Source organism: Manacus candei, unplaced genomic scaffold (assembly GCF_025592945.1).
Source record: "Manacus candei isolate 608988 ecotype Guabito, Panama unplaced genomic scaffold, ASM2559294v1 h1tg000002l, whole genome shotgun sequence".
Lineage (NCBI taxonomy): Eukaryota > Metazoa > Chordata > Aves > Passeriformes > Pipridae > Manacus > Manacus candei.
In genome coordinates, this window is record NW_026138050.1 from 15,810,681 (window position 1) to 15,838,607 (window position 27,927).

Here is a 27,927-nt window from a genome sequence, read left to right on the forward strand (position 1 = left end):
CACCCTCAGAGCCCTGTCCCCTCACAGCCCCAGCACAGCCCCCCGTGTCCCCTCAGAGCCCCAGTGCCCTCCCAGAGGACCTTCAGAGTCCCGTGTTCCCTCAAAGCCTGGTGTCCCCTCAGAGCCCTGATGTCCCCAAAAAGCCCCAGGTATCCCTTCACAGCACCCGTGCCCCTCAGAGCCATGACGTCCCCTGACAGCTCCAGTGTCCCATGAAAGCTTGGAGTCCCCTCACACCCCAGTGTCCCCTCAGAGCCTTGGTGTCACCTCACACCCCCTTAACCCCTCACACCCCGACATCTCCTCACAGCCCGGTGTTCCCTCACACCCCGACATCTCCTCACAGCCCGGTGTTCCCTCACACCCCAATAATTCCTCACAGCCCGGTGTCCCCTCACACCCCGACATCTCCTCACAGCCCGGTGTCCCCTCACACCCCAATATCCCCCCACACCCCAGTGTCCCCTCACACCCCGATATCTCCTCACACCCCGATGTCCCCTCACACCCCGATGTCCCCTCACACCCCGATATCTCCTCACAGCCCGGTGTCCCCTCACACCCCAATAATTCCTCACAGCCCGGTGTCCCCTCACACCCCAATAATTCCTCACAGCCCGGTGTCCCCTCACACCCCGATAATTCCTCACAGCCCGGTGTCCCCTCACACCCCGATAATTCCTCACAGCCCGGTGCCCCCTCACACCCCGATAATTCCTCACAGCCCGGTGTCCCCTCACACCCCGATAATTCCTCACAGCCCGGTGTCCCCTCACACCCCGATAATTCCTCACAGCCCGGTGTCCCCTCACACCCCGATATCCCCTCACAGCCCGGTGCCCCCCAGGGCCGGGCTGCTCCCGGCGCATGCGCGGTTGTTGGCGCGGCGGGCGGGCCCGGGCCATGTCGGGGCGGGGGCGGCGGGTCCGCGGGCGGCGCGGGCCGGGGGCCGGGACACGGACCCCGACACGGACCCCGACCCCGGAGCGGCCGCGGGCGGGGCCGGTCGGCGGCTCCCCGAGGTGCGTAGCGCGGCGGCGGCGGGCGCGGGGTGGCGGCGGGCGCGGGGCGGAGCGGGCAGTAACGCTGTCAGTGTCCCGCAGGCCCGGCCGGTTCTGCCCGCAGTGCGGGCGCGCCGTGGAGCCCTCGTTCCGTTTCTGCCCGGCCTGCGGCGGGAGGCTGCCCGAGCTGCCCGAGCTGCCCGAGGAGGAGCGCGCCGAGCCCGCCCCGCCGAGCCCGCCGCCGGCCCCCAGCCCCGCCGCCCCCTCCCCGCGGGCGGCCCGGCCCGGGCCCCGCTCGCCCCGCAAGCCCCGGCCCGGCCCGGCCGCGCCGCTCCCCGCGGACACGGTGCTGGCGGACCAGGGCGGGCGGCGCTGGCGGCTGCGGCGGCTGCTGGAGCAGGGCGGCTGCGGGCTGGTGTACGAAGGTGCTGTGGGGCCCGGGGAGGGACGGGGGCGGTGAGGGGGGGCCTGTCCCCGGCTGTGGGTTCGGAGGGGGCTGTCGGGACGTCCCTAAACCCCCAGAACCGTAGAGGGGGTGGCACTGGGGTGACACTGAGTGTCTGCCGGGCTGGCAGGGATCCACCGGCCGGCAGGGGCCGGCATTCACGGAATATCCCGAGTGGGAAGGGACCCACAAAGATCATCCAGTCCAACTCCTGGCCCTGCACAGACACCCCAACAATCCCACCCTGGCCCTCAGAGCATTGTCCAAACACTCCTTGAGCTCTGGTAGCCCTGGGGCTGTGCCCACTGCCCTGGGGAGCCTGTTCAGTGCCCAACCACCCTCTGGGGGAAGAACCTTTTCCTGAGATCCAGCCTAACCCTGCCCTGATACAGCTTCATGCCATTCTCTGGCTGGGCATCCACCATCAGTGATTCTGCCACTGATAACAAGATTGAGCCGAGGCCTGGCTGCTCTGTTATGAGGAAATGCCTGTCATTAGGGGCCATGCTTCCTCTTTCTGGTTTTTTAGGTCCAAAACCTAACTGCCAGCAGCACTGTGCAAGAGTTCTGTGTTGTAGGTGGTGTCAGTATCCACTAAATGTCAGTTCTGTGTTCTGTAGCCTATTTTGTGGGCTAAAAGAAAGCAGTTATATCATGTGGACTGCTACTCAGCCATTTAGTGACTGCTGATCCCTTCTCTCCAGTCTAGTTGTAAACTTCTGAAGGGGAATTTTTGATCTTATTCTCTGTTGTTAACTTGGAAACTGTACAGGGAGAGTTTTCTCCATGACCAAGTTTTGCCTGATATTTGGCTTTACTTTCTTTTTCATTACTTAAGCTGTTGCATAACAAAGTCTGAGCATCCATCTATGTTTTTTAAAAGATGTGATAAAAGTGAAAATCAATAGTGGAGGGTGCTTTGATAGATACAAGTTTTGGGTGACCTGTGTATAGCACTTGGTCTAAGAACAGAAGAGGAACTGCCCCGAGGCCAAGTCATGGGTGCAAATCCTTTTGGAGAAACGAGGCCACATATAACTCTAACATCCATACAGAGCAGAGGGACTTTGGCATCTCTTACCACAGAGTGAGCTGGAGGGAATGCTCAGCAAATGAATTTGGGGGTGCCTTTGAGATTCCACTAATGATTTGTTCTTTACATACCCCTCAAAGCCCCCCAGTACTGTAGCCATGCCCAGATGCTTCTGTGACTTAAGCAGAACTGCACTCGCAGCATGTCAGGGTGCTGAGCTCCTGGAGCAAGGTAAGAATGATTTTGTAGTGATCTGGGAAGGCACTGTCACAGAGGATGCTTTGCAAAGCCCAAGCAAAAGCAGAGGATGAGTAAATCCAGCTGCACAGGCTGCGTTTAATGATGCAGAACCTCTTTTCCGTGCTCCTGTAACCACATCTGTTCCATCCTTCCACAGCACAGTCAGCATCTGGAACCTGCCCTCAAAAGCAAAGCTACTCCCTCAAACTTGTGAGTTTTGATCTGTTTGGGTAAGGAATAGTGCATAGAGAGAGTACTGTGTCCTGACCTGTTTGGCTGGGAGTGTCCCAGGAATTCAGAGGGAGTGGTCACACAGGCCCCTTCCAGCTTAGGGATGGGTATAACCTCCTGAGGGTGCTATGCTTGGAGTTCAGTACAGGTTGGCCCTTCCACTAAAGATATTAAGGAAATAGATATGAGGATTAAAATAAAAGCCTTAATCACAGAAAGTTGCTGCCTTGGTCTACCAGGCTCAGTAACCTCCAGAACTGAATTGGGTGGTGTGAGGTGAAGATCTTGATTCAGGAATGTCAGACCAACTTTTCTCCTGTATGACTGAGGTCTGGGGAGACTGGAGAGGTTGGAACTTGGTGCTGTGCTGACAAGCCAGCATGGAGATACTCCATCAGGCCAGAGCACACTTTTAAAGCAAACAGGAATTATAGTTGGAGTTCTGAGCCAGCTCTCCAGGCACTTGTCAATACCTTGGGTTCTCCAGGAGTGTGTCATTTCCAGGAATAGCTGTTCTGTGGTGGAAATTCAGGATTGATTTTCAGTAGCTCACAAACTAGAGCAGAAAGACTGTTTCCTTGTCTGCTGTGGCTTTTGGGCTTTGCTGGTCTGTGGGAGGGCCGGTGCTGATGGATGGTGCGTGGGGCTCTTGCAGGCACTTCAATAATCACTCTGCCTTTTGTCAGAGGAGACATGTAAGAGGATGGAGGAGAAATACAGTGTTGATGAGAAAAGACAGCTAAGTGCCACAAAACTAGAACCACTAGCTGGGAAACTGTAATCACTTCTGTAGGCAGCGTTCCCAACTCCTCTGTTTTGCACTTTTTGACGTCTTTTGGCATTTTGCTTGGTAGTCTGCTGATGCCACAGCCCAGCCCTTATAGTTGCAGAGCACTGTGGAGTGTGATAAGGCACAGGAGAGCATTTTAAGGCTCAGATGGGCTCACCAGGCAAGGTGCAGAGTGAAATATCCTCTGGGACATGGTCTCTGTGTTGTCTGAAGCCTGCTGATCCTCCAGTTTGGTATCAAACCAGCTAGAATATAACTCTTCTGCTTCCTCCTGTGCATGATAGCAGCTGTCCTGAGTCAGTTTGTGTGTTGAATATCTACATGTGTGTAGGCAAACACAGGCATACTGAATGTAAACTATGTGCCTTTGAGGTCACTCAATGGCACCAATATCTTAAATATCACAGATACAGACATTTTAACTTGTCTCATTTTCTGACAGCTAGACTGAAGTGTTACAGCTCTCTGTTACAGAGTTTTGCCTGTTTGCAGAAATGCCCTCATCCCTGCTGTGACTAGAAGGTCACCTCTGGCTCCCTTTAATGTAACAGCTTTGGGACTAGAGCTCACTCCAGGCTGCCAGATGGGCTGCAGTGCCTGGCTGTCCTTCACCCACAGGCAGCTGTAAATGGCACTGCTGGAAAGGCCCCACCCGAGACAGCCACTCCCCTGTTCTGTGCTGATGCTGAGAGTTTATGTGGTTGTTAGGGGCAGCACTGGAGAGTGAACCAAAGCACCTGAGCTCTGCTAATTTTTTTAGGGGGGGACACTGCACTCTTTAAAACAGTTAGTGGAGGTCCTGTAGCAATCTTGCCCAAGTTGCCCTTTCCAGCAGGATGTGTGTGGCTGAAATAATGCTCCTCCTTCCTGTTCCCTTTAGGATGCCAAAGATGGGAGGATATACAATGAACAGAATTTCTTCCAGCGAGCTGCCAAAGCAGGCACAGGTTGGTGCTTCTTGGGAGGGCAAGGACTAAGGACAACTGGCATCCCTCTCTCACCAGTTCCATGAGTCTCTCAGAAGGCCAGGACAGGATGAACTCATTCCCTGCTCAGTTAGTGCTGAGGAGTTCAGCCAAGAGCCAGCTCTCCCAGCAGTGTGTGCTGTAGGACACTGCAGTACTGGCATTTTGAAGCTTTCTTGCTCTACCCACTCTGTCTTGATGTCCCTGGGAGCTGTCTTGCCTTGCAGCCTCACCCACCTTGGCTCCCCCTCTCTCCTGTGCCCCTTCCATGGGCATTTCTGTCAGATGCTCTCTGGTACTGACTCCAATGTCACCAAAACCTGAGCAAGAGCAAAGCTGCCCAGAGAATGTGGGTAGGGGTGGTGGAGGAATTCATGTCAAACCTGCACTTCTGGGAGGACTGTAAAAATCTGCTTCTCCATCCCCCTCTTCCTCCTCTCTCTTTGTTTTCCCTAGCCCTGTGGCAACCCCTTAGCCTGCTCTGGTATTCCCAGTATCCTCCCTGGGATGGGAGGGATCCCATTCTTGCTGTGCAGTTCCATTCATGCTCTGAAGTGCTGTGCACATTGACATGCCAGTACCCCCACACATCAGGCTGGAATTTTGGGGCCAGAATCAGGATGAGAGAGGCTTCCAGCTGTCAGCTGCCCAGGGCAGAGCAGACCTTCAGAGGTCTCTGAGCTCCTTCCTCCTGGATCTCCTCAGCAGCTTATGCTGCCCTGTGTCTTTTTCTCTCCCTCTGCAGTGGAGAAGTGGAAGAAGTGTCACTCTGTGCCTTTGCTGGGCATTCCCAATTGCACTGGCTTTGGGCTGCATGGAGACAGCTACAGGTGAGGGGACTGTGAGCTCTTGGGCCATCTTTGTGAGTGTTCCCTCTCCTCCCCTTGCTGTCTCTTAGTCCCTTTGTCGTTGTCCGCTGGGCTCCTGACCTTATGCACTGCTCCTGTATAATTTATTGAATGCTTTGCCTCATTGTCCTGTTTCCTTCAGTCCTTGTGTGGCGAGTGAAACCATGGCTTTTGCTTCTGCTGCCCCTCAAGCCAGGGGACACCTTATTCTGGTCCTTTACACTTAACACAAAGAGGAGACTCAGGCTGTGTATCTGCAACACAAGACCAGCACATCTGTCTCCTCTTAAGAAGTTTTCTCTTATCAAAAATCACGAAAGTGTTTGCCCAGGTCAACTTGGAGTTAAAGTGGGATCTAGTGGATTGCTGGACAAGTGTCTGTTGCAGGGTTTCCAAAGCAAGAAGGTGCTGCCATGTGCAAAACCCTTTTCTCTTGTAGGTTTTTGGTGTTCTCTGACTTGGGGCGAACTCTTCAGTCGGTGCTGAGTGATGGCTTGAACCTGCTGAGGGAGAAGGCAGCATTTCAGATTGCAGTCCGGCTGGTATGTGGAGAGCCAGTTCTTCCTGAGAGACTTTGTCAGAAAAGACCTGTAACTTCCTTCCAGATCTTTCAGAGATGTTTTAAAGCTGCTCCAGGGGCTTGGCTGGAGTCTCTAAGTAGCATCTTTCAAGCCCCTTGTAAATTTGAGTATCATCTTTTTAGTGTTGTATCACCTTGAAGGAATTTGGGATAAGGAGAGTGAGAGAAACCTGACCTTTGAACTTAAAGGCTCTGAGATGGTGCTTTTAGTGCTCCTCCACATGGCTGTGGGGAGCTGGGGAGAGTCCAACTCGGTGATAGCCAGGGTGCTGCAGGAGCCTGCATGGGTCTGATAGGCTCCCCTCTGTTTATTCCCAGCTAGACTGCCTGGAGTACATCCATGAGAATGAGTACGTGCACGGGGACATCACTGCTGAGAACATCTACCTGAACCCAGCAGACCTCACACAGGTAGGGAGCAGGAGCAGGAGCAGGGCTGGCAGTGGAGGTGGGCTTGGGAAACGGGATAAGGCAGGGCAGCAGAGCAGTGTGTGCAGTGCTCAGGCAGGCTCTGTGGTGCAGGACTGGGGGCTGCCCTGAGCAGAGTGACCCCACAGCCGCTCAGGGGGAGCTGTTGCTGTCCCACAGGTGACCCTGGCAGGCTATGGCTTCGCGTTCCGGTACTGCCCCGGCGGGAAGCACGTGGCTTGGCGGGAGGGCAGCAGGACCCCTCACGAGGGCACCCTGGAGTTCATCAGCCTGGACAGCCACAAAGGTGCAGGTGGGTCTGGGTTCCTGGCACATGCTGGAGCTGTTCCTGTGGCAGCGCTCCCTGGAGCTGGGGCTCCCCACTGGCATTCCTGTCACTGCTGCTTTCCAGGCCTTCATATGTGCCAGGAACCAGCTTCCAATTTGGGCTCCTCACTCCTGCCTCGCTCTGGGCTGCTGTGCCTCTCCAGGTCACTCAGTGACTGCAGCAGGGATGTTCCTGCTCCATCTGGAGCCTTGGCTGCTACAGGCGTGTGAGGAATAGAGAACAGGGCCCTTTGTGCTGGCTTAGCAGGGATCTGTTACAAGCCAGGCTGGATCCTGCCCAAAACAGATTTGCAGCAGGCTCTGCTCTGACCTTGAAGCAATGAAAGCTGGAAAGGCATTTAAATCCCAAAGTCAGTGTGGTTGGAAAAGACCTTTAAGAGCATTGAGTCCAACTGTAAACCCAGCACTGCCAAGGCCACCCATGTCCCCAAGTGCCACATCCACGTGGCTTTTAAATCCCTCCAGGCATGGGGACTCCACCACTGCCCTGGGCATCCCGCTCCAAATTAGCCGGTCCCTCACCTGGTTGGGATGTTACTGCTCTCTCTCAGTGCTCAGCAAATCTTCCTCCAGAGGCTGGGAGATGATTCCTCATCTGTAGGAGTTAGCAGGCTCACAGAAGTATTGATGTGCCAGAGCACATCCTAATGGAGCACTTGGATTTCTTTACTTGTGCCCCTTCATGAGTGACATGTGAACATCTCTTCCCATCAGGACCATCTCGCCGGAGTGACTTGGAATCTCTGGGCTACTGTCTTGTAAAATGGCTCTGTGGCTTTTTGCCTTGGTCTAATGTGCTGGACAGAGTAGAAACTGTGGTGGAGCAGAAGGAAAGGTAGGAGAAATCATCTACTCCTCTGGGAAATCAGCAGAAAGCAGAGAGGGAGGTTTTGTGACTGAAATCTCTCAGTCCCAGTACACTGTTGGGATGGGGTAAATCCCAAGGCTGAGCCTGGCCCAAGGTGTTTGATGAACCCCAGGTTCTGCTCCATTCAGGACATGGCCATCTGAATTCAGCCTGTTTGGGTTTTTTGTCCCTCTGCCAAAGCCAGGTGCTCAGGTGGCTGCTCCCCTGCTTCTCACGTGACAGCATCTGTGCCATTGCAGGTACAGAGAGGATGTGAAATGCCTTCTCCGACTGTGCTTCGGGCACAGAGCCATTCCAGGTACGGGCTTGCTCTCAGTGGCAGTGGGACTTAGGGAAGGAGGACTGACTGTACCTGAGGCCAGAACCTTGTCTTGTGCTGGGCTGCAGGTCCAGGGTGGCTTCTGGTGGTGATGGTGACCAAGCATTGCATGGACTGGTGGGCAAGCTGGGAACAAATCCCTTGTTTTCTGCACAGCAAAACAAGGAGGGCTGCCTCCCATGATCTGTTTCATGAACCTTGCTGAAGGGACAGGTGTTCTGGTGGGTTTAAAAATGCAATATTTGGGGCTAGAGGTCATTTCCCCATCCCGTTCTCTTGCCCAGAGAAGCTGTGGCTGCCCCATCCCTGGAAGTGTCCAAGGCCAGGTTGGATGGGGCTTGGAGGTCTAGAGGAAGGTGTCCCTGCCCATGGCAGGGGTGGGACTGGATGAGCTTTAAAGTTCCTTCCAACCCAAATTCTCTTGTGATTCTATTTTATTCTCTAATTCTACGATCCTGTCTTTGAGCTTCGTGTTAGCCGTGGTTTGGTTTTCCTCTCTGTGCAGCTGCCCAGGGTGGGTGGAGGAGCTGCAGGGCGAGCAGAGGTGGCTGGAGTTGCTGTGCTGCTCCAGGTGTGACAGCCCTTGCTTTGCAGAGGCCCTGCAGAGATACCTGGAGCAGGTGATGGCTCTGGAGTATGAGGAGAAGCCTGACTATGAGGCCCTACGGCAGCTCTTCAAGAAGCCACTGGAAAAGATGAAATCTTCAGCCTATGACCCTGTGGATATCCCAGTGGTGCCCTAGGTGAGTGCCAGGAGCTGAGATGGCAGCACAGAGCTGGTACCTGCTCCCTGTGCCTGAGGACAGAGCAGCCTGTCTGTGACATCTCTCCAGGTGCCACAGACCTGCTCCTCCTGACACACTGAGACGCCAGGCCAGTGCTACACAGAGCCAGGCTTAGCCTGTGTTTCCTCAATTTTTTCTGGAAATACTTGAAATTGAAGGAATAGAACAAGGGTTAATAAAGCAAAGGGCTGTGGAGGTGGTAACAAAATGCAGACTCATGCAATCTGGTAATTTTTTTTTTTTAAGAGAACTGAAGCTCTGGGCTGTAGCGTCTGCTTTCCCCTTTCAGAAAGCAGAGTGTAGCTCTGGTTTTAGTGCCTCAGCCCTGAGGCAGTGGTGGCTCTCAAGCCCAGGTGCTGCTTTAGACATGAGGCACCTCCAAGAGGGAGGCTTGGTACAGATCCAGACCTGGTTTTAGCCCAGGGCTGCATCAGACAAGGCCAAGCATTCAGCAGCAGGAACGCAGAGCCAGCTCCTCATCACCCCATTCCCTGTTCCTGGAAGGAGTTGAACTGATTAATCTTCCCCTTCTCTTTTTTCTTTCAGATCAAGAGAACTTGCACAGGAAGAGTTCAGAGCTTTCTGCAGTGAGGCCTTTGCCACAGATATTTAACTTTTACCAGTTTTAGAATGAGAGAGGTTTTTTTAAGTGCTTTCTTCCCATTTTAATGTGACCCAGTGCTGAAGTTTGAGGTGCTGCTGTACCAAGTTAATGTGAAGACACTCCTGCCTGGCAGGTCAGGGGAAGCAGTAGCTGGAGAATTGCAATGGAACCACGGGGAGCAGGGAAATGAAATCAGGGACTTTTTTTAACTGGAGTGGCAGAACATAGTTTTGTAATAAATGTTGTGGACAAACACCCAAAGCTGCTGCTGGTTATTTGGTACATTCAAGGCCTTTCTGGGGCTGCTGTAGGGTTGTGAGAGCGGTTTAAGCTCCTTGTGCTATTCATGTACATAACCTCCAGGCAGTGCCACTGCAACTGAACCGTCAGAACTCAGCTCAGAGCTAAACCTGACCTCATCCCCAACCACCCCAGCAGTTCTCCAGGCCTCAGGCCAGTGAACAAGGGGAAGGAAGAGCAGGAGCCACCTCTAGTAACAAAACAATTTTATAAAAAACATTGTCAATAAACACTCACTACACTGTATCTGAACTGTTGCCAATGCCACAGTAACTTCTAAACAGTCCTGGAGTCCAGTTCCAGTGTTAACTTCAGTGACACCTCCTGGAAGTCTTGTACCTCGGTATTCCACTGTTCATTATGTGTTAAGGCACAGAAGGAATTGTCAGGTGAGGAAAACATGGCAACAAGAGAAGAGGCAAATGAGGTTTAAACCATATGAGAGGTAGGTAAGAGAGCAGCTCAGACCTGCAGTGAGCCTTCATTTACCTCTGGGGTTTTTCAATAAAAACCTTGTATCAGTGCAGCAAATGCCATAGACAGGAGAGGGGAACTGAGGGAGACCTGGCCAGAATAAAAAGGCAGCACAATCTCAAAAGAGGTCTTTCAAGTGGGAGAATCCAAGCATAGTGTTACATTCAGAAACTTGAGATCCTATGTCAATTCATTTCATAGTGCCAGGCCTCAGAGGAAGCAAGGGACAGGACAGTTCTTTTTTATCACTAGGAAGGATGACAAAAGTGGGCTAAAAATTTCAGAGGGAGCTGAACCTTAGTTAGCAGAGGATCAGACAATAGGGGACATGTAAAAAGGCAGCTGTGAAGGGAGGAAAGAGCCCACATGGGAGCTACAGAAACACAGAACAGACAAGGCTTAGGGAAAGGGGGTTGTTTTTTGGAGGTATTTACAATATTCACTATCATCCCTGTATGACTGCAACAGAAATATGGTTTCCAGGAATCCTGGAAAAGTTAAAAGCACAAAGAAATCAGAGGCTTAAGAAGCCCAAGTTCAGCCTCTCTTCAGTGTGTTCTGCCATGTTTTTCCTCTTGACTTGCCTCCTGTGCAGGTCGTGGGGCCGGGGTGGCTCCCTGTTCATGGCACTGCTAGGGGGCAGTGCTGAGGTAGGTTTGGGGGGAACTCCAGGGCTGCCTCCCACAGAAGAGGTGGGACTGGCACTGTTGACAGAGGAGTAGCCCGAGCTCCCCTCGGGGTTGGGATTCCTTGGGGTGAGATACTCCCCTGGCAGCTCCGTGTCCCTCCGGGGCACCGCAGGCACATCCCAGTCCCCGGCGGGGCCGTCGTCGTCACTGGAGTCCTGCCCACAGTGCTCTGCAGGGTCCAGGTACAGCACAGTCACATCCAGGATCCCACTGGGACTGGTCACTGCAGGGGGGGAAGGCAGAAACTTAGTTTGCCCAAATCCAGCACTAAGCAGGCACTCAGCACAGAGTCAAACAGAACAAAGCCAAGCAAGAGTGTCCACCTTCTGTCTGCTCACACACGAAGGGCAGAGCTCAAAGTTCACCCTCTTTTCACACAGTGTCTTCTCCCCCCTCAGACTATTTGGACTTAGATCTAAGGTACTAAGAGCTATTTAGAAAACAAGCAGCCAGGCCCAGAGTCAGCAAAACCAACAGCTTATTAGTGTTTTTAACACAGTGGGCTGTTCATCATGTTTAGTGCACTGCAAACAGCCTCACTTCAAAATGCTGAGCAGCTACAAAACCCCTCATCATGTTCTGAAGCAGTGCAGAGAAACAGATACCTCTGAGATAGTTTAACAGTTATAACCACCAGGGAAGGGGAAGAGTTTTTCCAATCAGTCTTCAGCTGAAAGTTCAGGCATCTGGTGCCTGAGAAACGGTTTTAAGCAAAGATGAAAATACAGGTTTAAAGTTCCTGGCTGCTCTATGTAAGGAGAATAAACTGCTCACCATCTCCTTCTCTCTCGCCTTCACTTTCCTGATCACCTTCATAACCAGAGCAGGAATCTAAGCTCCAGTCAAGGAAGTTGTCCAGCAGACTTTCTTCCTGGGAGGACAGCTCTGCTGTGGGTGTAGTCACAAAGCTGCCCCTGTCATCCTGAATGCTGTCTTCCCTCCTCCTGTGGCAAAACAATCCACAAGTCACGTGTTAAAAGCCAAGTCTTCTTCTCCAGCTCTTTTAAGAGGCATGTCCAGGTAAGGACAAGAAAATCGACTGTATTTAAGAATGAAACCTCAGGGTACCAGAGAGGAGGAAAGGCTCAGGCTGATCTTCAGAGCCACTGACAGCCATGAGTTACACTCACCGTTTAGCCCTCTTTCCAGAGGGAGAGCTGAGGAAAGTCTGAATTTCCACTACATTCCTATGCAAGGGACTGGGCTCTGGGTCCTCCTGTTTCACACCTAGAGCTGAGCAGAGCTGGCTGTAACTCATCACCTGGAAAAAAAAAAAAAAAAAAAAAGGCCAGTAAGAATTAGACCGTGAGATTCCCAGAAGGACTAAATAGCCAGCAGGAGGCTATTTATTTTCTAGGAGAAATCTATCCCAGCAAGTTCTTCCCAAAGATACTCAAAGAGCAGTTAGAGTCTCTGCAAATCAAGTTTTAAACTACCACTTTATTTAGATATTCTCCCTCCAAAGGTCTGAAGTAAAAATCCCTTTCCCATTACCTGCAGTTCCCCACCCCCTGCCTTGGGCAGCTCAGCTCTGGGTGTCAGACAGCAGCAGATGCAGACCCAGCTCACCCACCTGTTCTTTGCCTATTTCTTCATAACACTCATCCTCAAATCGCTGTTTCACTGCCATGAGGGACACCTGCCTATAATCCTTTGGGACATCATCATGGAAGCTGGGAAGAAAGATGGAAACCCCAATCTCAGATGCTATGAAACAATACTAGGAAAACCTGCCAATTTAGGCACTTTCCCTCTGTCCCCCTCAGTGCTGTGCTAAGGGAGTTGGTGTTTCTGCAGCTTAGACAGGATATTTGGTTCTAAGCATATGAACATTTAATCCCTTTTCTGTGACCCAGGGCCAGACCAGCTGGGAGAAATAAAACAGCTGGCCCTGAACTGGGCCTCAGTGTCTTGTGGGGGGATCAAGGCAGTTTCCCATAAGCTTTTCCTTCACTGGGAAGGGCTGACTGTGCAGGTGCAGCACATCTGCAAGAGCTGCAATCCAAGTACTCATGCCCTCCCAAAGAGTCCCTAAACCATTACCACTTTTGGTGGAGGCTCAGCACACAGGGCACAAGGTCTTCAAGAGAGAAACCGGTGCACTCAGACAGCTGGCTGGTCCAGGGGTGTGCTGGAGGAGATACATATTCATATGTTGAATTACACATTCATGAAGCTTAGGAGTTCTGTAGTCAGACAGCTTTATTTTTTATAGGATAAATATAAAGATCTTAACAAGCTTATGTCTGTCCATAGTTCGTTCAAGTTCACAGCTGGCTTTAAGGAGAGGTTTACCTGCCAAACTGAAGTTCCAGCTAAGGACAGAAATCCTCACTCTCATTTAAACACAAAGCTTGCACAGTCTGGTGCTAATGCTCTAGTGCATCACAGCTATTAAGAGGTATAATAGAATCACAGAATGGTTTGGGTTGGGAGGGACCTTAAAGCTCATCTCATCCCACCCCCTGTCATGGGCAGGGACACCTTCCACTAGCCCAGGTTGCTCCAACCCCTGTCCGACCTGGCCTTGGACACTAACCCTGCCCTCTGGCAGTGGGAAGCCATTCCCCCTTGTCCTGTCCCTCCAGGCCCTTGCCCAAAGTCCCTCTCCAGCTCTCCGGGAGCCCCTTTAGGCACTGGAAGAGGTTCTAATGTCTCTCCCCAGAGCCTTCTCTTCTCCAGGCTGAACAATCCCAGTTCTCTCAGTCCTTCCTCACAGGAGGTGCTCCATCCTTCTAACCAGCTTGGTGGCCCAGTACAGCTGAAGAGGTTGAACTCAACTCTTCATTCTGAAGTCTCATATCCCCCTCATTTCCACCCCATTCCCACCTCCCCCAGCAAAGTGACTGGGACATCTTGCCTCAAGGCAAACTGACACCCAAACCCACCCCAAAACCTCCCTAAAAAGAGCAGGCAGAGTGGCACACGGTGCTGCAGCCCCAGTCCAGGTCAGGTTCCTCACCTTGGCTGTGCAGGATCCTGGCCAGCAGCAGAGCTGCAGCCGCCAGCCGGGCCGGGGAGTACACACTGAGGCTCGTGTTCAGCAGGGACAGCTCACAAATGAAGCTGTAAAGGTGAAGAGTTCTTCTCTCCAGCAAGACTATGCTTGACAGAACTTCTTTGTAGTCCAAAATGGTGGGTATCTGGTGCAGAAAGGAGAGGTTGGAAATATAGGACCAGCACAAAGTGTTTAGAACAGTTGTTTGCAGGAGATGCTGGTTTTTTAGGGTTTTTTTGTTTTGTTTTTTTTAACTACTACATTGAAACGTTCTCCAGTGAGAGAATAAATGGCCTCCTAAAACTTAAGTTTTAATCTCTACAGAAAGCAGAGGGTTCTGCATCTACATGCTCTGACACATGCACAGGCTCCACAGCTGACTGGGAACACTCACATAAACCCCCAGCTCCTTAGGTAAGCACTGCCACAGCCTGAGTTGAACAGCAGCCTGGGGGGGAAATATTCCATCCACTTTCCATACTCACCCTTATCTTTCCTTCTAGGGCAGAAATGATCTCTCCCATCATTCTGACCAGCTCTTCATACTTGTAGGAGTTGTCTGTCAGCCACACAGCTTCTCGTATCGTCAGCATCTCTTTGCTGATGAAACTGCAATGTCAAATAATATTGACAGTCAGCCCCAGCAGAAAGGGAATTTGTGCAGCTCTGGCAGATAAATGCACCCAAGATGACTCCAGTTAAACTGCACAAGGTACTTTCCCAGGCAGACCAGGAAAGAGAGAACTGCAGTTCTTCATTTATTTCACCTGTAAGTCAGAACCATCTACTACAAAGTTCCTGATTTGGAATACTCTTCCTAATATGGAAAGAAATCTTGGCTGTGAGGGTGGTGAGGCACGAGTTGCCCAGAGAAGCTGTGGCTACCCCATCCCTGGAAGTGTTCCAGGTCAGGTTGGACAGGGTTTGGAGCAGCCTGGGCTAGTGGAAGGTGTCCCTGCCCATGGCAGGGGGTGGGATAAGATGGTTATTAAAGGTCCCTTTCAACCCAAACCAATCTGTGATTCTGTGATTTTAATTCTTCATTTATGAAACCTCTCCTAGGTTAAGATGCAGGATATTGAGGAAATTAGCATAGAAGGATAATTTTGCACCTCACCAGAGTTCACCTGAGTCAAACAATCTAAACTACAGAACACCACTGCTGCAGTTATTACTTTGGCATGGTGCCAATGTCTCATGCCAAATTCCAGCTGCCGATGGAATACATTTAGAGCAATCCACCACTATGACCTTGTTTTAAAATATGAAAAAAACTGCAAGGAACTGCATTTTGTGCCTCATTTGCAGAGACTGTGTTTGTATGTGAACACAGTTAAGCAGCTGCCAAGGTAGAGGAGAGCCAAGGAGTCTTTCCAGCATTCCCAGCAATGGATGGGTTGGGGGAGCAGTTTGAGCTGCGGGAATGAATTTGGGTGATCCCAGTCCCCACCTCTGGTCACCAGGCAGAACCCTCACCGTGTGCAAATGACCATGCAGGCTATTCCCAAAAGCTGGAGCCGAGCACGAGGCACAGGGCGCAGCTTCAAGTAACGATCCACGCACCCCACTGTCATGTGAAGGCACAGGCTGGAAAAGTCCTTCATGGTGGCCACTTCCACCAGCCAATCCACCAGGATGTACCTAGAATGGGAAGAGAGAGATGTAAGGAAGGACTTGGACAGCAGTGTATGAAGATGCTCATGGCATCACATCCAACAGGGGAATGAGCCAGGCAGTGCCAAGTGTTCCCGAGCTGCCTCCCAAGGTGGGAGCCAGAAGGCCAAGCCCCTTCAGGGTGGGTGTGGATGTGGTGGATTCTTTTGGATTCCAAAAAACCTGCCTGTTCCTTCACCTCCCTGCACACCAACACTCACAGCATGGGGAATAAAGAGGAGGGGTTGGAAGTGTGTGTGCAGTCACAGGGTCACGATCTCACCAGTTCCAGAGCCATGGTGGGATAACTTGTGTGGCTGGAATGCTGCCATGGATGGCTCTGTACTTGTTAGGAAGGACACACCAGCAGGCTGAAGTGGTGGAGCTGCCCTTCATGGGAGAGAGCAATGGAATGTAACAAGCTCTGCCCAGGGATGGATAAAGAACTAGGTAAGGACTGAGAAGCAGGATAACACAGCTGACTCCACTGTGGGTGTTTACTCAGGAAAAGACAGTCCATAGGGACTTTGGAGAGACAGGACAAGGGGGAATGGCTTCCCACTGCAGAGTTAGGTGGGATATTGGGAAGAAATTCTTCCCTATGAGGGCAGTGAGGCCCTGGCACAGGTTGCTCAGAGAAGTTGTAGAGGGAATGTAGAGATGTAGAGGGAAATAGGGAATGGTTTCTGCTGTGTGGCCTGACTCCTGGATCCAAGTTCTTACCTCATTATTTCATTCATTCCTTTCTGCACAGTGAAGATGCTTTGCTTGCTGACAGGAAGGGAAGCTTGAAAGATTTGAGAAACCATTTCCCTGGAAGACTTTGCTTCTAATCCTAGTTGGTTTCCATTCCCACAAGCTTTGGCTAAAGCTATCTGTAGTAGAGAGAACACAAAAGAAAGTGTGTTTATTTTACCAAATACAAACTCAGGTAGCACAGGATGGTCCTCTAATTTTCCAGTTAAAAACAGAGAGAACAAGACAAACTACTTGAATCAGTAGTTCCTAGTTTGGTTTAAAATGTTGAGCACACACATTATCTGGGGCCAGGCTTTTAAGTCCATCAAAAGATGGATCTTTACTCGTTGTACCCCAGGTGTGCAGTCATTTCCCAAAGAGGGGAATGTGCAAAGTAGATACACGTGCACGTATCGACATTATCCAGCAGTGTTGGCCCTGCTTCTAAAAGGAGAAATCTAAACCTACAGTGGCAGCACAGAAAGGACCAATTAAAGACTGTTCTTCTGGGAAAACTCAGTCTTACCTGTGCTTCCCAGCAGCCCTTTGCTGCGTAGTCTCGTAGTTTCCTGAGACTTTGGAGGTATCTGCCAGGATCTGACATCTACAGAGAGGAGTGTAAGCAGATGTAAAAACCCATTGCCTTCACACAACAAACAGAAGAACAGTAGTACCAATATCCACAGGAAACACACTGCCTGGGGGTACATCTATTATTTCAGCAACCAGTTTTTAAGACAATGCTGTTTTTAAGAACTTTTCTCCAGTTCTTGCCCAAGGTCTCACAGGAAATGAGACCTGGCACTCAGGATTACAAGGTGAGAGCTTTGGCAGATTTATTACTGACAAGGCAGGAGCCTCCCCTTCCTGCTCCCCAGTGAGCCCTGGGATCACTGGCCAGCAGTGCCCAGGTCTTCAGCAGAGTGAGTGTAAAGCAACCTCTGCTGCACCTCAGCTACAACTCCTCACTTCAAACCCCCAGCCAGACACCAAAGCTCATTTCAGAGAGGTCTTAGTGCTCTCCTTGTCCATGAAGTAAGCTCAGGAACAGCAATTTCTTTCTGAGGACATTCCTTGCATATAACAGAGGCCCAGAAGTTAAGTGAAAAGTTGTTGTGACACAAAAAGTTACTACTTACAGCAGCCTTTCTGTTATTTTCCCAAAGGAGGTAGGAGCTGATTAAACAACCCTGCTTGGATGATTCCTCAAGCATTTCAAGGGATTCTTTCTTTTTTCCTTCATCCTAAAAACAGAAGGCATACACTGGTATTTTTTCTGCCCAGACAACTGGATGCCTCAACACTTCAGAAGCTACACATAACAGCAGAATCCATCCCTTGGGAGTGCCCTTCAGCCTATGAGGGATGCTCCCACATCCACTCATTTGCAGACTCAGGCTCTGGGAGCAATTAGTGCTTTTCCTCAGCCAGAAAAAAGCTTTTTGGCTTGTTTGCCACTGAAGGCTTCTTTCTTTTTTTTTTTTTCTAGGCATTACGACTGGAAGGCTTCCTTTGAGACCTGAACACACTACAAGCCCATGATTAAGCCAAAATTAATTTCACTGTCTGTACAATTCAATAAACTAAGTTAATAATGTTCCTTTAAACAACCAGTAAATTAAACTCACGAGAACAGAAATTCCTGGGCCACTTGATGAGCATAAGAGCATCTGGCTGACTTATTTTTTTAATCAAGGTAAACAGCACCAGCATCAAACAAACCCAAACATCATACTGGGAACACTGCTCACCTCAAAGAAATTCAAGACCTTAGCCAAGCTGTGGAGAATAGATCCTTTCTGAGCCTGAAGAAAGATAAAGATTGTTAAACAAAGAACCATAGCAATTCTTGCTAGTAATTTCAGACTACAGTTTTGGCTTGTCTTTCAATCACTCCTTCCCCTTGCTTTTCTCCATGTTTTGTTAGATCTGAGACAGCACTGAACCTCTCAGAACAGACAGTACAGGCCTCTGGCACTGGGGATGTATCATGTGTGGTTTGGCCATAAATTCAATAAAATGATTGAGCCACAGCCATTGAAACAACAAGAGCACAGGAGGCTCCTTGGGGGAACAAAAGCACTCTTTCCAAAATAATGAGAAAGTCAAGGGCAGAAATAAACCAAACCTTCTCGAGCTGACACTCTGCCTTGAGACTGTCATAGACCACAGCTTTACAGCAGCTTCCAGTGAAGGACCAGGGAGGACGGATGAACAGCCAGATGAAGGGCACTGCACACACATTCAGGTGCTCTGCCAAGCTGAAGTAGTGAGATGCCTTTATTCCGTTCACTTCTGCACGACCGTGGCCCGTGATAGACACTGAACCAGAGACAAAAACAGAACTCATGTACAGTTGGTTCACAGTGCCTGGCTTGGCAAGGCCAAGACACACAATAGGAAACAGGAAGACTGAACTATTTCTTCCATTTAGTGCCTTAAAAATCATGGAGACGGCAGAAGAAAAATCTTACTACAGTCAGAGTTAAGAAATATATAACCCCAAGGGGAGGGCAGGGGGGCTGCAAATCCCAGCCCTCACAGTAGTGTTAACTCCTGCCAGTGTACAAACAAACCAGCGTGGAAGAGCCTGTCCTGCCAGGACCCTCTGTGAGGAGGCTCCTCCTGGCACTTGTCAGGCTCTTCTGACACATTTTTTATCACACCAGGGAAGCAGCTGAGTTTGATCAGAAGTTTGCAGAGGACAACTCCTAAATCCAAATTCACAGGCTCTGTGCTCAGTTTAGCAGCCAGTGGTAAAGCATTGAAATGTAAAGCTCCCTTCTGCCATGCCATGTTCCCCAAAGCCCCAGGACAAGCTTCCACACTCACAGCCTTCGTTGTACAGGTATGCCAAGCTCAGCTTCACAGCAGCTTCGAAGTTACCACTTTCAGCAGCCCTGAACGGCAAACAAAGAAGGTGTTTGAGGTTGAAATCATTCCCAACACCAGAATGCACATTTTGGGACTTGCACCCTCAAGGACATGCATCAAACCATCAAGTCCTTGTGCTCCTCTCTCCCAAATTGATGTGCACACAGAGAACACATGCACATGCAAAGTGGCAGTCGGAAGAAAAACAATTGTTGTAGCACTTAAACCTGTTGAAGACATTTCTGACACTACAAAACCAATGGATGCCCTTCAAATCAGATGGATAAAAAGACATTTTCCATCTTTTTAAAGCATATTTATTGTTACCCTTTCAAACTTTGTTACTGAAATTCACCTATTTTTCAATACACTGGTTTACACAAGAAGTGACCAAGCCAACTCAGAAACACAGTTATTCTCTGGAGCCTCTCATTTCACTTGGTCATTCATATGTAAGCACCAGGAAAGATTTCAGTTAATGTACTATGCTCCAATACGAATACTGATGCCCATAAAGAGGAATAACTTTGATACATGCCATGGGTTCTGCTCTGGTTGAAGAGAGCAGCGATCAGCTGCAGTTTAGACCTGAAATCAACCATTTTTCATCCCCCAAACCAAGACTTCTCTTCTTTGTACAAGTCACATCCCCCAGTTACACTGAAGACTGATTAGAACTGTGTATCTGTCTTCAAATATCCCCTTCTAGAAGGCCAGGCAAATTTGATATTTAAAGTTTACCTTTCAAACATCCTCAGGTTGTTTGGAGAAGGCCACATGTCTTGGAAACTTGCGTGTGCCCAAACACTGGAATGATTATCCACAAGGTATTTAAGGTGTGAGTGCACCTGCACGGAGGGAACACAAAATAATAATTATTAAAATAAAGGGACCAACAGAAAAGCAAGTCTTTGTGAGGTAACTAACTAATCACCAGTTAATCATAACCATTATCAGGTAGGTAACAAGTTAAGGTAAAAGATGGCAAACCAATTTGTTCAGTCACAGTGATCCAGCAGGACAATTGCCACAGAAAATGAGCACAGAGCACTCAAATACTGCTGTTACTCTTAAGCTTGAGCAGTGAGAGATCAAACTGCCACTAGGAGAGCAAAAGTCTAATCCTTGCAGGTACTCTTTGGGTTTCTTCAGGCTCACTCTGACATGAAAAGCCTGTTCCATGTGCAGTCCAGGCTCCTGCAGGCAGGGCTGAGCCGTGGTACCTGCCAGAGGGGAAGCAGCAGCAGACTTACAGCTCTGACTGAGAGGATGTCAGCAGCAGGGAGGCCTTTCAGGACATGAAACAGAACATCCTCAGGCAGGTTTAAGAATGTCAGGACTCGAGGTCGTTTTATTATCCTTCGTTTTGAAGGAAAAGAAAAACATCTGGAACATCTACAGTGAACCACTGCAAAAGAAAGACATGGGACACCTCACTTAGTGATGGAACAGCACAAGGAAAAAAGGCACTGCAGAGTATACACACAAAAAAAGGTGTTCATTTGAGCTCCTTTTCACTGCAGCACAGGACACTTCAAACATATTAACCAGAGAAATGTAGCATGTGCCACATAACACGACAAGACTAAGCCTCAGAGCAGTAAGGGGCTCCTTCAGTTTGGTTAACAAAGCCCAGAGGCTCAGAAGGGATGGCTCATGCTCTTCACAGAGAGCCCCTCCATGCCCTGACTCCTGTGACCGTGTTCAGTGGTGACAATCAGATTAACTGTCCCTGCTCAGTAGCAACAAGTGGTTTAACTGTCACCACTACAACTTAATTTACCTCCCCCACACCCCAACTTTTCCTTCTCAACTGACAGCAGCCCTTGGAATGTGACCACAGATAGTAGGAAGTTAAGACCACCAAACCTGCTCAAGCCCATCTCCCAGCAGCCAGTTGCTGCCATGGGTGCTGATGTAAGATCCATTGCCTGCACCTTCTGGAGAATTATTGCAATACAATAATGTTACATATATAACATATATATATCTCTTTATATTTATTGCTATTATATATATGTATATCTAGAGAGAGATACGTATATATACATATATATATATAAAAAACATATTCTCTTCAGCAGTATCACTGCCATGAAAATGAAATGGACTCCTACGCTGGGATGCCAGTTCTGTCTATATGAGCATCCAAATGCCTGGGGAGCAGGGGGTACTTGAGCAACCCAGGGAAAACTCAATTTCTAAAGGCAGGAAGTGGCACAGGTTAATTTCCAAAGTGTCGCCTCATGAAATCAGGGTACTTTGGGCTGGAAGGGAGCTCTAGAGTCACCCAGTTCAAGCACCCTGCCAAGGCTGGTAGGATCACATCCAGGCGGGTTTGATCATCTCCGAGGACACGGACCCCACAATTTGTGCGGGCAACCGGTGCCACCACTCAGCCACCCGTGGCGTGAAAACCGCTTTCTCTCAGCCTTGAATGGAGTGTCCTGCACATTAACGTGCACCCTACAAGCTCACAGGCGCCTGCTGCGCTATCCCACTCCCAGAACACATCCCGAAGCCCTGGTGCGAGGCCGGAGCGCTCAGGCACAGCCACAGCCGCGGATCCTGCGGCCGGGGCGGCCCGGGCGGGCAGCGCTCCGCGCCCAGCGCTGGCCCCGGGCGGGATCCGGGGGAGCCGCCGAGAGCCCCGAGCCACCGCCGCGTTTGAATCTGGGCGCGCAGGCGCCGGCCCGGCACCCGCCGCTGCCAGCCCCTCACCCGGCCAGGGCTCGGAGCGCCCCGTGCCCACCCCTAACCCCAGAGCCCCCTCACGAGGCGCGCGGCGGGGCCGCCCCTCCGCGCGGGAGGACGCGGCGCCCGCGGCAGACCCACGCTCACCGCCCGTCTTCATCGCAGCGCTGCCCCGAGGACCCAGCGTGGAGCGGGCGGACACAGCGCCCTGCCCGGCTCGAAGCGAGCGGCACGGCCAGAGGAGGGACCGGAGCGCCGGGAGCGGGCGGGGTCTGCCGGGCAGACACGCCCCGCTGGCCCCGCGGGCGCGCCCAGAGAGCGCCGTGAGCGGCGCAAGCACCACCCACCGGACCCGCCCGCCGCCCCGCAGTGCCGCCCCCCGCCCGCGCTCACTTGTTTTAAACACAGCAGGGCCTGCGATTGGCCAGAAGGGCGGAGGGGGCGGGGTCGGATCCGCGCCGCGCGCTGTGATTGGGCAGCGAGGATGCGAATTCGAATTGGGGCAGTTGGCGGTTCGAACCCGTGGCGGGGCGGCGCATGCGCACACGGCAGCGCGCCCCCTACCGGGCGGGCGGTGCATGGCAGGGGCGGTGCTTCCCCTCACGGAGCCGCCGCCATGTTCGCGGTGCTGCGTTACCCAGCGCCCGCACGGCCTGGGGCATAGCGCCGTCCCCGGCTCGCCCCGGGCCCAGGAGTCCCTTCTCTTCGCACGACCCAGCTGGCAGCAGCCGGCCCTGCCGCTGCGGTGACACTCACCCGCGGCCACCTGTGATGGGCTGATGCTGCCCGGCCAAGGGAGCTGCTGGGGGTTTGTTGCTGCCTGATGGTTTCCACCCTGAGCGACCGGCGCCTGAGAGTGTCCGTGCTGGAGCTAAAGCACTAGGGAGGGCATTGCCGGCTGGGCAGTGGGTCTGCATAGAAGGCCTTGGGGGTCCCTGTGTCCCCCAGCTGTCCCTGACCAGCCCTGGAGCCAAGGTTGGGCATCCTCGGGTGTGTGAGGAAGAGCATTTCCAGCAGGTCAGGGAGGGGATCCTGCCCCTCTGCTCACCCTGGGGAGGCACATTTGGAGTACTGTGCCCAGTTTTGGGCTCCTCAGGACAAGGGAAACTCTGAGCTCCTGGAGCAGATCACAGAATCACACAGGTTTGGGTTAGAAGGGACATTAAAGGCCATCCAGTTCCACCCCCCTGCCATGGACAGGGACACCTTCCACTAGCCTGGGTTGCTCCAACCTGGCCTTGGACACCCAGGAATTGGGCAACCACAGCTTCTCTGGGCAACTTGCTCACCACCCTCACACTGAAAAATTTCTTCCCAATATCCCATCTAACCCTGCCTTCTGACAGTGGGAAGCCATTTCCCCTTGTCCTGTCTCTCCATCCCTTGTCACTGGAAGGGGCTCTGAGGTCTCCCTGGAACCTTCTCTTCTCCAGGTGAACCCCCCCAGCTCTCCCAACCTGGCTCCAGAGCAGAGGGGCTCCAGCCCTGGGAGCATCTCCGTGGCCTCCTCTGGACCTGCTCCAGCAGCTCCAGAGAGGGAAGATGCTGATGGGACAAGGAAAAGCTGAGGGAGCTGGGGCTGTTTAGTCTTGAGACACTGAGAGGGGACCTCCCCAGTGTGTGTCAGGATCTGCAGGGAGGGGGCAGAGGATGGACCAGGCTCTGCTTGATGGGGGGGGGCAGCAATAGGATAAGAGAAACAGGCAGGAACTTATGCTCAGGAAGTTCCACCTGGACATGAGGAAGAACTTCTTTCCTGTGCAGTGACTGAGCACTGAACAGGCTGCCCAGGGAGGGGGTGGAGTGTCTCTGGGGATATTCCAGAACCTCCTGGACACAATCCTGTGCCATGTGCTCTGGGATAACCCTGCTTGAGCAGGGAGGTGGGACCAGATGCCCCACTGTGGTCCCTTCCAAGCTGAACCATTCTGGGATTCCTGCTTGAGGAAGGAGCAAAGCTACCCAGACAGAGGCCATTCCTGATGTCCTGAGCCACAGCATCGCCCTGACCCTCCCCAGCACACTGCCCTGCTCCTGCCCCTTCCTGGCCTTGTGTGAGGGCCAGGGGGGATTAGGCAGACAATTGGGGGTCAAAGTTCAACCCTGAGTGCAGGATTTAGAGGAAAGCCCTGATCCTCCCAAGGCAAAGAGCAGAGTGGCATAAGGAGGTGTATTGAAAAGGCTGGAAGGCAAACAAAGCAAAATCAGATACTGAATCTGCCCATCTGAAGACTTTTGTGAGTCTCAAGTCTCACAAGATGTAAAGCAGTGAGAAGAGGAGCTGTTACTTTGTGGGACATAAAATGACTGTGCCCCAGTTTGTGGTGGCTGAAAAGTTTCCCAATGCTGTACCTTGAATAAACATTGTCAATCCCAGCGGAGCTGAGGTTTCTTCCTGGTAGCATTTGTGAGACTTGTTAGAGGATTTCACAAGCACTTTTCAGTGATAGGACATGAAGTTCTGGTTGCTTCTCTGCACCCACACCCTTGGGATTGGGATAGCTTTGGAATCTCACCAGGGATCTCATTTTATGGTCAGGGAGGCTGAGCTCAGACGGCCTAGTGGCTTCTTCTGGCCGTGCTGGGCTGGCACCCCATGCGTTGTCCCCCACTCCCGTGAGGTGACCACGGTGGACCAGCAGCTGTGATCAGCCTTTCTCCCATGCAGCTCCACCTCCTCCATCTGTGGAACTGCGTCATGTTCGTGGGGAGCACGACAGCTGCTGACAGGGAAAAGCAGCCCCAGGAGCGCAGGGAATATTTAGCTTCTTTTAATTGAGAAGCATTTTGAGTTAAAAAGTTAATCATGCTGTCGACTTTTGTTCCTTATTTCTTCTCTGCCTCACAGCTGTTTCTGTCAACTAAAAATAAGCTGAACCAGCAAACAAAACATGAGAAATCAGCTCCCCACAGAGAGCTCAGATCACAGCAGCAGAAGATGCTCCTTGAATGAGCTGTGGTGCAGAGTCCCCTCAGGTAGATCCTGTTCTTTCCAGACATGGCAGGGTTACGTTTGAAGGACAGGTATAGCCAAAACGTGGGTGGGCACAGGGAGGTGGGAGGTGAGGTTTTCAGAAGCAGTAAACCTTGGCCTGGTTTGTCCCCTCTGGAATAGGATGGCAGGACATCCAGGTGGTTTTGTCACTGATAGAGAAACTGGAGCAGAGCCTGACGAGTGTGTAGTAGGACACACATTACCTAAACATGGCCACTTCTCCAAAAGACCAGGTTGGATTCACCATGCTAAACACAGGTGCACCTCCTTGGAAAGCCATTACAGTGAAGAGTCAGTCCCTGCAGAGGAGAAGGCTGATTAGTGCATTATTTCATCACTGTTTCCAGCTTCTGAGCTGGATTTCCCTTGGAGAGGGACTTTTCACAAGAGCATGTAGTGATAGGACAACGGGGAATATCCTTAAGCTGGTGAAGGCCAGGTTCAGATTAGGTATTACGAAGAAATTCTTGGCTGAGAGGGTGGTGAGGCCCTGGCACAGGTTGCCCAGAGAAGCTGTGGCTGCTCCGTCCCTGGAAGTGTCCAAGGCCAGGTTGGACAGAGCTTGGAGCAACCTGGGCTGGTGGAAGGTGTCCCTGCCTGTGGCAGGGGATTGGATTGAGATGAGCTTTAATGTCCCTCCCAAACCATTCTGGGATTCTCTGATTTCCCTTATTTATCCTGCCTCTTTCTCCACTAAAGAGCAGGTAGAGGGTTGCATTTCTCCTCAGTCAGAAAGCCTCCTTGCTCCCTTCACTTCTGGCTGTGGAAATGAGGGTAAATACAATAAAGATGTTTGGTTTGCCTTGATTGCTGTGATTTAAACAAGACTCAACAGAAGGGTGACACTTACTCTCTGTTCTGCCAAACCTGGGATTCTCCAGGCATTGGAGATGCTCTACACGAGCTCCAGTTTCACTCAAGGTGTTGATCCCTCTTCTGAAGAGATCCGAGGGCCTGAGACCATCTAAGCAATACATGCAACAGCAACATTCCCCCAGAAAAACTGAAAATTTGCTGAAAATACCTTTTAGCCAGGCAAATATCAGCTTATGCTTTCTCAAGTCCATGTGAGAGAAAGAGGATACACAGATTATCATTCAGTCAGTGCCTCAGGCACTTCAGTTTTTAAAACCTCTTCAGAAATCTATGAAAGTCTCTTTAGAACTAGTCCATTTTTCCACTCTAATTTGTTAATGGATTGCAATCAGACTCAAATGTACAGATTTTAAGGAAAGAGCAAAGATGAAGAATTTCGGTCCAATAGGACTTGGAGACAGTGATATAAACCTATATGAATGTAACATCCCCTCTAAACTCTTCAGTTAGTGAACAGGTTAACAAACAGCTAAGTTTAGACATTCAGAGTTTTCAGTCTGGTGAAAAAGTTGCAGACAAGCCCCTGAACGCTGGAGGTTGCATTACATGCTGTTGCAAAAGTAATATCATTTATCTAGACAGTAAAGGGACATCTGTCTCATTTCACAGCAGAGCTGTTTGGTTTGCAGAGGTTTTTCTAACCAACACTATCCGAGATAGTTCCAGAATTGAAAAGAAAATGCCTGTGATGTCATAGGGCCACATGAAGCTTAGTTAGCCAGAAACCTGAGAGTAATTAGCTCGGCTGCAGAAAGGTCCCAGCTATGCTGCCTTCAGGATCCAGCGTTTCTGCAGGGCCTTGTGGATACGAGAGTAGCTGTGGCTTGGGAAAAAGGGAGTCATTTCACTACAATATTTATTTAGTCTGTGATTATTCAATCGGTGGACATGGGAATTTTATATTATAGTGGCCATAAAATGTGTTCTGGCAGTTTTAAAGCGGCATCTTTCCTGCAGTTTGAAGGGCAAATGAAAGTAATCTGGGCTATTTACTGCATGGAAGGCTCAAATACTCCATGAATGCTCCTGGCAAATCTCTCCCTGTTGTCATAAGGCTGAAGTGCTGAGAAGGGAGGAGAGAAAATTTTCTCTGGAAAGAGCCAATTCTCAATTGAAATAGTCCTACCGGTTTTGTAATGTTTCCCATCCCACTTTTGAAAGGTGAGATAATTCAGCTCTTTATTACACCTTTAGTATAATATAATGATAACTGGTCTGGAGAAGGAGCTGCTCTCCAGGGGAGGAAAGAGCTCCTCCAAATCCACAAATCCAGCTGCAAATTGGGTGGAAGTGTTTGTCTGAGATCCCAAGACAATGAGGGAAAAGTTTTATATCAGGACATCTCAACATATTCTCTGGTGGCCACATCCCGTTCCTGTAGGTATTTCCACATAGCATTACTGATGCAATCCCTGTGTTTTACATTCATACTAACATTTATTAACAATGCTGTGGGGCTGCAAATCAGCACTGAAGAGCTGGACATCTGTGGATACCCATCCTTTCTCCAAACTGTGTTTCGCTATCAGAAGGAACATGCTTGGGAAACATCCCAAGAGTGAAACCCTTCCCTTGCAAATCACGACATGGAACATCCCAAAAGTGAAACCTTTCCCTTGCAAATCGGGACATGGAACACCTTGAGAGTGAAACCCTTCTCTTGTATATCAAGACATGGAGCTACCACGAGGTGGCATCAAACTCATGTGATGGGGCATCGAACCTTCAGTTTTCAGGCATTTTTCCAGTTTGAGGACATCCCAGTGCAGCATTCCGAAGCCAAAAGGGGTGCACTGATATTTTGGAACCAGAAGCTCTAATTTCACAAATCTGCATGTTTTGTTAGGTGTAATTTGACTGCCCTCCATGAGTAGCACTATTCTAGGGTGGTACCTGAGTGTAAACCAGGTAAATTAACCTGTATGAAATAGGTTAATGCAGTGCTTTCCAAAATCCAGGGCTGGTCCCACCAAGGCAGAGGAAGGGTGAACATGGCTTTTAGGAACAAATGACTTGGCAAAAGTGTCCTGCAGAAAGGTTCTCAGAAAGAGGGCTGTGAGTTCTGCTGGTGCTCTCTGCCATATGCGCGCAAAGGCTCAGGGCACGAGGTGAAACCAGCACCTAGCACACTGGGCCAGCTCACAGATGTGTGAAATCCTCATCCTGGCAGG

The 27,927-nt window shown here is 50.8% G+C and overlaps 2 protein-coding genes across 9 annotated transcripts; one reads left to right on the forward strand and one right to left on the reverse strand.

The window, feature by feature from the left end:
* The first annotated feature begins 895 nt into the window (after nt 1–895).
* VRK3 (VRK serine/threonine kinase 3) lies at nt 896–9,720 on the forward strand. Of its 6 annotated transcripts, none has more exons than XR_007903429.1 (12): nt 896–1,022; nt 1,104–1,426; nt 2,877–2,929; nt 4,621–4,687; nt 5,451–5,535; nt 5,993–6,095; nt 6,452–6,544; nt 6,722–6,854; nt 7,604–7,724; nt 7,942–8,055; nt 8,671–8,819; nt 9,408–9,720. XR_007903429.1 is itself a non-coding variant. In XM_051781099.1 (12 exons), the coding sequence occupies exons 1-11, from the start codon at nt 904–906 to the stop codon at nt 8,817–8,819; spliced, it is 1,449 nt and encodes a 482-aa protein (XP_051637059.1). In that variant the 5' UTR covers nt 896–903; the 3' UTR covers nt 9,408–9,720. The 6 variants fall into 6 exon arrangements, 4 of the variants coding, with proteins under 4 accessions (XP_051637059.1, XP_051637060.1, XP_051637078.1 ...); XR_007903428.1 differs by having other exon boundaries at nt 7,997–8,055; nt 8,582–8,819; XM_051781099.1 differs by having other exon boundaries at nt 8,582–8,819.
* A 114-nt stretch (nt 9,721–9,834) lies between these two features.
* CCNF (cyclin F) lies at nt 9,835–26,676 on the reverse strand. Of its 3 annotated transcripts, XM_051780449.1 has the most exons (18): nt 25,905–26,675; nt 25,731–25,816; nt 20,445–20,599; nt 19,933–20,039; nt 19,150–19,217; nt 18,446–18,639; nt 18,069–18,122; nt 17,457–17,561; nt 16,844–16,921; nt 16,303–16,454; nt 15,403–15,567; nt 14,412–14,535; nt 13,891–14,071; nt 12,972–13,059; nt 12,502–12,601; nt 12,059–12,189; nt 11,703–11,872; nt 9,835–11,151 (listed from the first exon to the last, which is right to left on the reverse strand). In XM_051780449.1, coding segments are annotated over exons 2-18 (2,271 nt in total). In that variant the 5' UTR covers nt 25,732–25,816; nt 25,905–26,675; the 3' UTR covers nt 9,835–10,753. The 3 variants fall into 3 exon arrangements, with proteins under 3 accessions (XP_051636409.1, XP_051636389.1, XP_051636399.1); XM_051780429.1 differs by having other exon boundaries at nt 25,731–26,676; XM_051780439.1 differs by lacking the exons at nt 25,731–25,816; nt 25,905–26,675 and adding an exon at nt 22,033–22,143.
* Nucleotides 26,677–27,927: the final 1,251 nt, after the last annotated feature.

Bases quoted from the DNA above. Each gene is read 5' to 3' on its own strand.
- VRK3 (XM_051781099.1), top strand. From the start codon at position 904: ATGTCGGGGCGGGGGCGGCGGGTCCGCGGGCGGCGCGGGCCGGGGGCC. The intron at 4,688-5,450 runs GTTGGTGCTTCT...CTCCCTCTGCAG, and splicing joins AGCTGCCAAAGCAGGCACAG to TGGAGAAGTGGAAGAAGTGT. The intron at 5,536-5,992 runs GTGAGGGGACTG...TTTCTCTTGTAG, and splicing joins CTGCATGGAGACAGCTACAG to GTTTTTGGTGTTCTCTGACT.
- CCNF (XM_051780429.1), bottom strand. From the start codon at position 25,977: ATGATAATCTGTGTATCCTCTTTCTCTCACATGGACTTGAGAAAGCAT. The intron at 17,562-18,068 runs GTGAGCAGTGTT...TTCTGTTTTTAG, and splicing joins AGGTCTTGAATTTCTTTGAG to GATGAAGGAAAAAAGAAAGA. The intron at 13,060-13,890 runs GTGAGGAACCTG...TATCTCCTCCAG, and splicing joins CAGGATCCTGCACAGCCAAG to CACACCCCTGGACCAGCCAG.